This window comes from Nomascus leucogenys, chromosome 22a (assembly GCF_006542625.1).
Source record: "Nomascus leucogenys isolate Asia chromosome 22a, Asia_NLE_v1, whole genome shotgun sequence".
Taxonomy (NCBI): Eukaryota; Metazoa; Chordata; class Mammalia; order Primates; family Hylobatidae; genus Nomascus; species Nomascus leucogenys.
This window is the reverse complement of record NC_044402.1, coordinates 107,614,783-107,626,859: the sequence shown is the minus strand read 5'-3', so window position 1 is coordinate 107,626,859 and position 12,077 is coordinate 107,614,783. Positions and strand designations below refer to the sequence as shown.

Below are 12,077 nucleotides of genomic sequence, written 5' to 3'. Positions count from 1 at the left end.
ATGGCATCCTATTGGTATCGCAGTATATGTGAGTGCACCACCTCTTGTCTCTTAAAATTTGAACGATTACACTGCCCTATTTAGAAGTTAAATAGGGTTTGGACTTCCTTTCCTTAAGCATGTACCAAGTCTAACGTATGCTTTTATTTTGCCTATAGGGTAGTTTTAAAAAATTCATGACGTTTTTGGTTTGGTTTTTTTTTTTTTTTTGGCCAACATTTAAAATCGTTAAATGTCACACAAAAAAGTTTGTATTTCTGGCTTTGTCTGGAAAAATCAGATCTGGCCACAGTGGGCTCACATTCCCATGTGGCTGTAATTGGATGTAGCTGAAGAGCAGTCATTACCCATTTGCCATAGCCATGTGATGACTGTGTTTACACTGTTCCCACCACTCCCTATGGCTGCACAACTCAAAGGCAAGCCATTGGTTGCCAAGTATTGTCCCGCTTTTTGTTGTTTCTTCTTACAAGAAGAGCTATACTTCTTTGTATCCATGCCTTATCGGAAGTGGAAACAGATAGCCCAAGAGTGCTGTGTTTCTTACACTTGACCCACGGCACTTACTTTATCTGCCTGGCCTTGCAGACACTGGGTTTTGTGACTTCTGGCTTCATGTTTGGGTTAGGAAAGAAAGCACAGTAGTAGTGCCATTTCTTCACCATCTGACTGGACAGTGACCAGTGGCTAGAGGGATAAGTGGTTTTTCAGCCCACAGAGTTGGAGGCTGCTGATGGTGGTAAATAGGGCTCAGTTTCCATCAGTGGTAACATGCAGGCCCTCATTCTACCGACTGACTCAGTGCAGTTATAATCCAGGGAGACAGCTACTAGCGTAGTACATTCCAGTTCTTGGGCAGTTTAGAGGGTTCATTTTGATCTTTATGTCAGCCCACTTATAAGTGGTAAGAAATACCAGCCCGTATCTTAGCCCCTTGGTCACCTAGGAGATTGCTGTTGACTTAATCCCTGTGTGACTTTAGTGTGCCTTGTTTTTTGTTTTGTTTTGTTTTGTTTTTTTTCATTTGAGACAGAGTCTGGCTTTGTTGCCCAGGCTGGAGTGCAGTGGTACGATCTCGGCTCACTGCAACCTCCGCCTCCGGGGTTCAGGTGATTCTCCTGCCTCAGCCTCCCAAGAAGCTGGGATTACAAGTACCTGCCACCACGCCTGGCTAATTTTGTATTTTTAGTAAAGACAGAGTTTTGCCATGGTTGGTCAGGCTGGTCTTGAACTCCTGACCTCAAGTGATCCACCCACCTCGGCCTCCCAAAGTGCTGGGATTATAGGTGCGAGCCACCACGCCTGGCCTAGTGTGCCTTTTTCATAAACAAGAGAAATGCCTGTGGGGTTGACTAGTTCTCCATTATGTACAAATTTCAATCATTAAGGACCTTCTTATTTAAGGTCACCTGGCTGCTGTAAAGTTATAAATACCCTCTAGGGGTATATTACCCTTAAAATTATTTGATTCTGCACTTCTAGATGCCAAATTTATCTATTACCTTTTACTATTCCTATGTGGAATTCAGTAAGTATAAATTAATCATGACTAAGTACCTTGCAGGGGTATTGAATTTAAATAAAAACCTCAATAGTAAGGGACCTGGTCTAATCCTAAGCATCATACATTTTGTTGGAATTTGAACAAATAATGATGCTCATTTGATTCAGTAGGGGTGCAGTTGCATTTCCTACCATGTTAAAGGTTTGGTTTACTTTTTTCCACTTTTTTTTTCCCTGAATTTGAAGGATAAAGGGAGTTGCTTATACAGATATTGCTAAATACCCAGTAATTGGTAAAGGCAGAAACAAAGCCGAACACATACATTTCTGAATGGTTCTTTTAAATCAAGTTCTGTATCAAGAATACTAATTTCCCGAGAGTTCCTAGGATATAGTAGGGAAAGGAAAGGGGTTTCCCACTGCCAGGCCCTCTCTTCACTCCTTACCATCTCAAATCCCTGCATTCCTCTTGGACAGGCAGGCTTCTGGGTGTCTGTGTTGTTGCTTCTCACAGGTACTTCCTCCTCAGGCCTGACCAGCTTAACCTCAGGATTAATTTTCTAGTTGCTGCCTTGACCACTTGCCACAAATTTAGTATCATGTTTATTTACTTTTCAAGTTTATGATCTTACAGTTCTGTAGGTTAGAAACTTCTAGGTTAGAAGTCCAACATAGGTCTCACTGGGCTAAACTCAAGGTTTTGGCAGAGCTGCATTTTTTTCTGGAGGCTCTAGGGGAATATCCATTTCCTTTCCTTTTCCAGCTTCTAGAAGGTGCCCACATTCCTTGGCTCATGATGCTATTCCTCCATCATTAAAGCTGTTGAGTCCTTCTCGTGCTGACATCTCTCTGGTTCTCTTTCAATTCCTTCTCCCACTTTTAAGAACCCTTGTGATGGCATTGAGCCCAACCAGACAATCCAGAATAATCTCCCTGTTTAATGTCAGCTGATTCATAAAATTAATTCCATCTACAACTTTAATTCTTTATCATGTAACCAAACATAGGCCTAGTGTCTGGGCATGAAGTGTAGACATTTTGGAGGGAGCATTATTCTGCCTACCAGAAGCTCCTTAAATTGACAGCCCACTTCTCTCTTCTTCTCAATGTGGTTAAGCAGATGTGACTAAGAGTGTGGGCTCTGGCGTCAGACTGCCTGTGTTCAAATCCTCTTTCTGATGAATATTTCATCTGGTAGTGGGAATAAGAATGGTACCTTCTTTATAGGGATCTTATAAAAAAGAAATTTAAAAAAGAAATACGTACAAACACAGTGTCCCAACTTGGATCTTCTTTCTCCAGGTTGTTGGGATAAAAGAAGGAAGGAAAGAGAGAAAAAGAAGGAAGAAAGAAGGCAGAGAGGAAGAGAGGGAGAGAGGGAAAGAGAACAGGCAGTGGGCAATACTGAGTTGTACCCTCAGTACATGAGTTATGCCAGTTAGATGCTAAATTCCCTGCAGGCTGTATTGATTTTTCTGTGTACCAGTGACATGGAGTACTAGTTTTTAAAGAAAACTTAGTGACACTGTTGTATAGCAAACCAAACCCCCTTTAGAGGCATCTCTAAGGGATTATCTAAGTATATTCCTCATACAAAGTCAGGGCTGGAAGTAAGTGGGTATAATTGGAATTGTTATTATGCAGCATGTTATTGGATTAGATTGTTTTCTGTTGTACTTTTCCCATTTTCATGTGGTTTTTGTTTTACCCTTGTCCCATTTCACTTCATTCCCTTGGAGTTCTATCCTACACATGTACCTATTTAAGGAATGGACACAAATAGGGGGTGTGGAGAATGTTGCAGTCAAGGGAAAGGGTGGATATTTTTTGTTTGTTTTAAGAATGAACAAACATTGGGAAATCCTGCCCTGAACAGGAAACCCTGCTAACCTGAACAGTGTAGCTTGCTAACATTCTGACAGGAGTTTTGGACTGTAGGGATGTCTCAGGCTTCAGGGAGCCTGGGAACTTTCTCATAGGTTAGAAAGCAGCTAGTTTCAGGCGAATGATCCAGGGAGAAAGCATACATTCAGAGCTCAGAATGACTGCTGTCATGTAGGCTGACTTCACTGGGATTTCATTCAGAACCTGAGATTGAAGCCTGCAGGGATTTGGAAACACCCATACTATTAGTTATAACATACAGAAACCTGACTTAGACTGCAGTTAGCCTCCAAGGGTATTTATGTGCTCAGGTAACTAAGAAGAACAGAATTAGATTTGTCTTTAGGCTTCACTGGATCCAGCTTCTCTGATATTATCATCAGGACTCTTTTTATCCCCCAGATCCCCTTTTTCTCTGTTGACTTCATTCTCAAGCCACCTCTTTCCCACAATGGCAATATAGACACCAGTCATTCCAGGATCCCAGTGGAAAGAGAGCTTCTCTCTTCCAATAATTTCAGCAGATGTCCCGGGGCTGGTTCTCATTGGCCTTTACAGGTCATATGGCTGTTGCTTAGCAGAGTACTGTGGCCACAACTTCAGCCTCACACAAATGAGAATGCAGAAGGGTTGCTACCCAAGAGAATATCAAATAGCTGGTGTTAGAGGAAAGAGGAAAGAAGATGACCACTGGATCCACTCTGACATGAAGAAGGCACTCAGTTATGGGCCTTAGGTTCCAAGAAACACCTTAGCCTCAGTTTCCTTCACCCCCCTCCTTTCTGCCCCCAACACACACACACAAAGGGTGAGAATACTTACCATGGAGGGTTGGTGAGGTTGGCGTGATATTGGGAAAACCCTTAGCATAGGGCCTACATATAGTAACATAGTCAATAACTGTGAGCACCCTTCTTCATCCTTTTTTTTTTTTGAGTTGAATATGGAGTGTCTGATAAGCCTATAAATAGTATCACAAGCCGTATTTCTAGGCTTTCATTGTAAATGAAATTTAGGATTGAAATCTGGGTGTTGAAATTTCAAAGTTCCACCCTTTTATGATACAGACTAATTATTCTTTATTATATTTACAGTATGCAGGCATGACACAGGTTTCAAAAGCACTTTCCCATTCTTCTCTTCTTTAATAATCACAATTATGATCGTAACAGTTAACATGCACTGAGATCCTACAGTGTGCCAGGTGGTATTCTAAGTACCTTGCATAGATCATCTCATTTAATCCTCACAACCCACCTATGAGGTAAATGCTATAATTATCCCCACTCTACTGAGGAGGAATTAAAGTACAGAGAGGTTAATGTGCTCAGAGTCACACAGCTATTGGAAGAGATGGGATTTAAACCCAAGCATTTTGCCCCTCAAACTTACCTTCCCAACACATGGCCCTGTTTCTCAATGCATGTGCACTGTCTCTGTTTAAAGTAAGGGAAATCATTTCCTAAGGAGTGATGCAAGTCAAGCTGTTTGCTGGGAGCTCTCTAACATCCTTGTTGTTTATATCTCCTAGGTGTTTTTCCAGGTCTGACCATCTTGCCCTCCACATGAAGAGACATATCTAAAAAACCGAAAGGCCAGAGTTGCCGTGGCATCGGCTAGTGTCTAAAGGAAACGCCATGAGGCAGGGGGCTGGACTTCAGGCGGGGACCCATTGCCTCGCAGAAGAAAGTTCTCACTTATAAACCTCTGTACACACACACACACATATACACACACGCACAGACCCACACACATACACACTGTCATGCACTCAACTATATTTAAAATATATACGTCTATTCTTTATGCCTTGCCCTAGCCAGATGGAAGAAGATGAAGAAGGAAACCAGGTGAACTCAGCAAGGCAGACTGGCTGCTTACTTCAGCACTATTGGAATTATTTCCCACTGTTGCCAATGGAAATCAAAGAGAATGGATGTGACGTCTTTGCAGGTGGACGGCAGTCCGAGGGGCTTATTTAACTTGCTTCTCAGTGCAACTTGATAGGAGAATCCAGCATCTTAAAGTTGCATATGTGTAGCACTAATGTTTCTTTTTAAATAGTTGGGGGAAAATGACCTAGAAAACCAAATTGCAGTTTGGTAGCCAAAATTAACTCTTGGTTTATTTGTCCTTTGTGTGTGAAAAGTCCTACTATTCCGTGCGTGAGACTTCCTCACAGAACTGTTGACTGGTTTTGGTTCTTAGTACTATTGAGATCTTTCGCGTCGATCCCAACGGCCTTAGCGGCGGCAGACTCTGGAATAACACCTTACACCTTTCTGGCCTGCATTTCTGTAGACTTCACTCTCAAGGGAGGAGTTTTCTTTTCTTACTTTTTGACTTTTGCACACCATATGCACTAGGGATTCTGGAAACTTCTAGCATGACTGCAGAGTGGCCAAGAGAATAAAGTCCTTGATGATAAATCACAGTATATCCCTTGAGCCTCACCTTATTGCCAGTGCTAGATTTTTTCTTTTTAATCTCTCTGTTTTTGCTAATGAAAACTTGAAAAGCTTATTTGGAAGCTTAAATGTTTTATCTTTTCTCCATGGACTAAACCTCTCCAGGACTCTCTCGGCACCTGGATGTCCAGCTCTCGAAGCAGCCAATCAGATGGGACATCACAGTTCTCTCATCCTCCTTGAGGCATGATGACCTCAGCTCATAGTGATCAACCGTTGTGCTGTGTGTCATTGCTACCCCATAACCAGTTACAGCATAGATGTCGCTAGTCTCAGAGGGCAGCTGCGTATTTAATTTAACTCTGGTTTATGACCTGACAAAAAGCCAAAAATATCACTCTTTCCAGGAGTGGGGAAAACTGAGGATGCCTCCCAAGTCTAGTGGCTTCACAAAAGATCATCCTATCTTCTCTGTCATGCCCACCGAGCTCCCATTCCCCTACTTGTTACAATACACGATTGAAAACGCCATTGTGGGAGCGAAGGGTTGACATTTAAGGAAAAGGTTGAGGTGTTTCTCTCATGGGCTGTCTAAAAGGAGAGACACGTTTCTTTCTTTGTTTTTTTTTTGGCTAGGCCCACCATGACTTGTGACCTAGAACCCCCAGGATTAACAGAGGCCTCACATTTACTCTGCAAGCTGACTCCAAAGGAGTCTACAGTCCTTAATTTGTCATACCACACACACACATCTAATAGTGGTCTCTATCTACCCGCATTCCTAGCTAGCTGGCACTGGCCTCAACTCCAAAGACTGCCTTTAGGACCATCAAATGGCCTATGCAAGCAAGCGGGGTGGTTATTAGGACAGATTGTATATTTTGTATATTCTGGGACCATCCCTTCAAGACACGTCTATAAAACAAAAATGGCGCTTGGTCCACACACGGTTGCTGCTCCCTCCTACCAGCTGGCTCCCCTCCTGTCCTCCTCTGACTGTTTGACTCATTGACTGTTAAAATGCCACCCCATACATATTTGGGATGCAAAACTGAAGTCAAAAGAAAATAATAATATAAGAAACACAAACACATATATGACAGCAACCTTCAAGATCTGGCTTTTCAGCTTTCTGCAACCTTTGTTTTCACTGAAATGTTGAAACTACTCGTCTGAGGGCAAAGGAACCTCCTCACAAATGCTGTAGCTGCCAGTTGGACACTTGGGGCATTTCGAGGTCTGGCCCTAAGAATTTACTTTCTCCTTTTCCTTTTTTCTATTTAGACCAAAAAAAAAAAAAACAAAAAAAAAAACAAAAAAACAAAATAATGCAAAACGAAAAAAAAAAGAAAAAACACCCGTTAACATACACACACACACACACACACACACACACAAAATATCTGTCCATTTGCCGGAGGCAATTATATGTATGTTAGTTGGAGGGTATTAAAATCAGTTTTATTCCAAAGATTTAAAACTAGACATGACTTAAAAAGAATTTCTGGAGCACTGCTTGCTGACAATCTCGTAGTTCTCTACTGCATTTGAGTGCATTTTGTGGCCAGTCCATCAGGGCGTACCATGGGATTATATTTGAATGTGTGGTGTATCCTTCCTGGATGAAGGATGTGTGAGGGACCTTGAACCTCAGCTGTATTAAACTGTAGCGCCTCCAGTCAGTGCACTAGATGAAACTTTTAGACACCCTGAATTCTGTTGGTTCTTTTCCTTTATGTAGCAGCCTCCAGCATGAATGCACGCACACGCCAGTGATGGCATTAAGCCATGGCCACCACGATTTGCAAATGTTCTCTCCCAAGCTGGAGCTGCTCTTGCCTCTCGAAATGCTATTATTAAGGGTTTATAATACTTAATTTAATTTTCGAACTGACCAATGCAAGGCTCTATTAAAAAGAAAGTTTAAAAAATGCAAAAGAGTAATCATTGCTTGTTTGCTCCCTATTGTCATCTGTGGTCTCATTTGAATGTGGCAGAACAAAGGCCCTTTGGTCCTCATCAGTGTCTGAAATGTTCAGTAATTTCTCTCTCTTTTGTATCAGTGAGGTCCTTTGTAATCTGCTCCTGACCTTTCTTGGAGCAGGGTGCATTGAAACTCAATGGTGGTGCTTGCTTGCTTCAGAGTCATTTGTTGACTGTGAGAATTGGCCTAAGAATTTGGTGGGTGCTAAGTGGATGGCTTTGAAACTGTTCTTCTTTAGCCCACTTGACACCCGTGAATGATGACCAGTCCTGATCATTTTGGAAATGGATTTGTAGTAAAATGTCCATCACCTCTGCAGTGGCAGAGATGGTTGCTAAGAGCCTCTAGATCGAGCAGGTTTTCCAAGAAGTAACCTGAAGACATTTTGCTCCCAAGAGGACTGGTTATTTAAAACAGTGCATTAATGGACATTTGAAACACATTAAACCCCTTTCTCATTTCAATTGTTATCTCCTAACACTCCAGGGGATCCCAAATTTGAAAGGAAAAACCCGGCCTGGTGTTTCTGGTGGTGTCCTAACAAGCACGCTTTTGTCCAGGGTTCAGAGTTGGACATGTAGAAAAAGAGTTTCTAAGCCACTGACAATTTTTTGTTTTTTTGTAATTTCAAATTATACTTCTTTCTCCTGCCACATGACTGTAAGTCATAGACATGGAAACCTGAAATTATAATGCTGCTCCTAGCTACTGGCCGCCTGACCCACCCATGGTTAATGGCTCAGCTCAATGCCTGGTGGTAATGAGTATTATGTCCAGAAAAAGAGATGTTCAGATTCCATGACAAAGCTGCATTTTTGTAAAAATATTGGAGACCCCAAAATGAACTTCATGCTGACCATTTCCTCCTCTCTGTGTGCTTTCTCTTGCAAAGCCCTTCAAATATCCTCCTCTCGACGCCATCTCCTCTCCACCTGCACCTCTTGTGCCCTTTGTACATCTTTGATTGCCTGATGATAACAGGGTAAAAGGACAGCCAACCTCATGCCTGATTAGCAGAACCGAATCCTAGTTTTAAAAAATCTTCTCTGGCTTCAGAGAAGATTTTATAAGGACTTTTGTTTGGGATAAGCTTTCCAGATTATCCATGTCTATTTACATCAAAGGGGAAAGAAATGGGGCTTTTGGATGGCTCTTCAGTGCATTCGGAACATTGCCTCTTGCCTTTATTCCTGCGTTTTATGGCAAAGCCAAAAGAAAGAAACTCAAGTTGCAAGAACAAAACCCAGTGACCAGTTTTGATGGTTCAAAATGATTTCCTTTATGGAAGTCACTTCATAAAATTAGTTAAATAAAAAGTGGGAAGTGCTTTTGTCTTCTCATTTGCATGAGTTGCTTTTAGGTGCAGGAAGAAGGTAGGCAAAGTAAGATAAAGATGGAACACATTTAACTACAAAAATCAGGTTCATTTTTTAGTTTATTAGAATTTTTTTGAAATCTCAAGAGGGCCAACATTTCTGGCTGCAATTTTGCACCCAGTACATTGCCAAAATGAACATTCAGTAAATAGAACCTGATTGAAATTTACTCCTGGAAGCTTTCCTTTGCATTTTCGGGAAGTGGCCGCCTGCCAGTCGCAAGAGTTGGGGGGCAGGAGGGGAGGACTCAAATTCTGGGTGTCTGGGTTAAATTTCGGTGAACATGGTGATATCTCAGTTTGAAAACTAGAGGGCCTATCCTGAGTATACATCAATGTCTCTTTGATGGCCTACTTTCCTCAGTGAGGATCTTTGGGAATACTTGAGATGGAACAACAGAAATGTGTGAAAGGAAGCAAAAACTTCTTGTAAATAACGTGACCTCCCATGACGAACTGCCTGAGGCTTCAGGGTTTTTTCTTGCTTTCAACACTCTTAAATCTCCTCTGTTGGTTCCTAATAGATCCCAGAAAAGGGAAAAATAAAGCTGCAGTTAACTTTCTTACGTGCATCCCTCCAATATAGTACTGTATTCTTCAGGTGTTTTGCATTTAACATAAAAGTCCTCGGGAAACAGGTGTCAAAAACAGAGAGAGAAATCCTGGGCCATCACTTCACAAATATCCCAAACAAGATATTCCTTTCAAACAGGGCTCCCTCTCAGTGGTCATGAGGGAAGGTTGATAATGTTCTTTGTTGGGGACTGTTTATACAATTTTTTTTCAACTGTGAGCTTTGGAATCGTAACTTGCTGTGAGTCCAGCTTCTGTCTACTGCCATAAGATGGACCCCACGTCAGCATAATGAGGGTGGTATATATGCTCGCACCTAGACATGCGCATATATACCTGTCGTACCTTCACGGAAGGAAAACAGGCTACTGACGTTTCGGAGGAGTAGCCACCAGTGCCTAATATCTTTTGGGGGGGATGGATGCTTATAATTGCCAGTATATCGAAACCACGCTGGGAGTTCCACATAGCGGGGAGGGGTTGGGGGTGGGCAGAGGGGACATTTTAAACCTAGGCCTTTGGACTGGAGGCAGAATGATTTCTGCAAACCTAGGTCCTGAAGGCTTTGGGGCTTATTGGCTGGTTCTCAACCTTTTTGTTTTTTCTTCCCAGCATGCATTTCCTATCTAAACCCAGACTTAGTTTAATTTCCTTATCTTTCACTTCTGCTTCATTCCAGGGAGGAAAAATACACCTGTTAATGGCCAAGATTTCCTTGCTAACACAGAGGCAAAAATAAATGTCTAATGTTTTTGAAGCCTCCCCTTCCTTTCCACAAGCCCCCGCCCGCCCCCGCGTCAAACTCCTTCTCCCACTTCCTACTCCCACACAACTTCCCAGCCACCGAAACTTTTCTTTCAAATCTTTATTATCCTCTTAACAGTTGCTTGAATAAATTTATTTTTGCACTATACATTTTCTTTTTGCCAGATGTGTCTAACAAGTGTGTTTGGAGAGACCTACTCCCAGCCCCGTCTCCTTCCCCGCCTCCCCCCGTCACATTCTCTCAGGCCTTCTCTGGTATTTATAATATATCACAGAAGTACCCAGTCTTATAGCCCTCGGTTATGCCTTTTTTTGACATTTTATTTTTTTTAAGCTTTTTATATATATATATATAAATATATTACTTTGTCAAGTTTTTTTGCTGTACAAAAGTCTTAAGATTTAAAACTATTATTTGTATTATATGATGGTGGTATGTTAATGTTACAAAATTATTAATGAAGAAAAAATTTATTTTTGTTACTGGTCTGTTTCATAATTCTTTTTTAAATTGGTATATTGTAAGATATCTATGCAAAAAATGTTATGTGACGCATTTTTATTTAAGAATGTAATATGTGTAATAAACAGTAGAATGTGTTTGGTCTTGGAATGCTTTACTGTATTTCTCCTTAGCTTGTTTCACTGGGGAAAAAAATCTTCGAAAGACACAAGCGGGTACTTACTTCGTGAAAGTTTTCTTTCTTGGAGAAAGGGAAAGCAAAAGGTTGTATTAGGTTATCTTCGTTTGGGAAGTTGTGTGTGTGTGTGTGTGTGTGTGCGTATGTGTGTATTTTATAGTTTCGTTGAGGTAGCTCAATGCCCAAATAAGAAGGGTCACTGAGTTTATTTCTTCCAGGGGAAAAAGGGAGCCAATTGTTGGAGATTATGAAAAGCAATATTTTAGAATGATATAGATTACAAGATGTTATTTGTTGAGGGGGTTGGGAGAGGCTTATTGAAAGCAGTTTATGTGGCGAGAGAACGAGGCAGTTTGTTCTGGGATGGTGTTTAATAGGAACCTATTGGGAAAGGATCTTTGAAGCAGTTTGTGAAGGAAGGAGGAAGGGGAAAGATCAGAGGGAATAACTTAGGTGAGGGGTAGGAGGCAGTAAAATGACAGGAGATGGTCGGAGTGGGGAGGAAATGGGTAACCGGAAGCCAGGAAATCCAGCTGGCTGTGGAGAGTACAAAAAACTAGATGGAAATACAAGCAGCTTCAGACCCAGAGAAGAGAGGGAGATGAAAGCCCCAGGGAAAATTCTCAGAACTGAAAAGAAAAGTACTAAAATCTCTGCCACACACGACTTCCAGGAAAGAGCATCACCAGTAAGGAGGAAGGTAGAGAACCCAGCTGGTGGCGTCGCCTCAGCATCCTGAGCTCAGCGATTCCCCAAGAGAAGTGGTGTCATTCACAGGAAACAACAGTAAAACACATTTGTCACATGGGACACAGCACTAGTCAAGCTCTCTTTGCATTCTTTGGACTTACAGAAGTGGATACGGTGGTGAATAACCTCTATCCCTAATCAAATGAATCTGACAAGAAACTTTCCAATAAATGTTTACTTTAGAAACCGTGGCT

General features: G+C 41.7%; 1 protein-coding gene across 5 annotated transcripts in view; it reads left to right on the top strand.

The window, feature by feature from the left end:
• KLF7 (Kruppel like factor 7) overlaps positions 1–11,092 on the top strand; it is a 91,195-nt gene extending 80,103 nt beyond the window's left edge. For all 5 annotated transcript variants that reach the window (XM_030802858.1, XM_030802857.1, XM_030802856.1 and 2 more), the window contains one exon: positions 4,919–11,092. In XM_030802858.1, the coding sequence (XP_030658718.1) occupies positions 4,919–4,956 (38 nt within the window). In that variant the 3' untranslated portion in view covers positions 4,957–11,092. The remainder of the gene's footprint in view (positions 1–4,918) is intronic.
• The last annotated feature ends 985 nt before the right edge of the window (positions 11,093–12,077 follow it).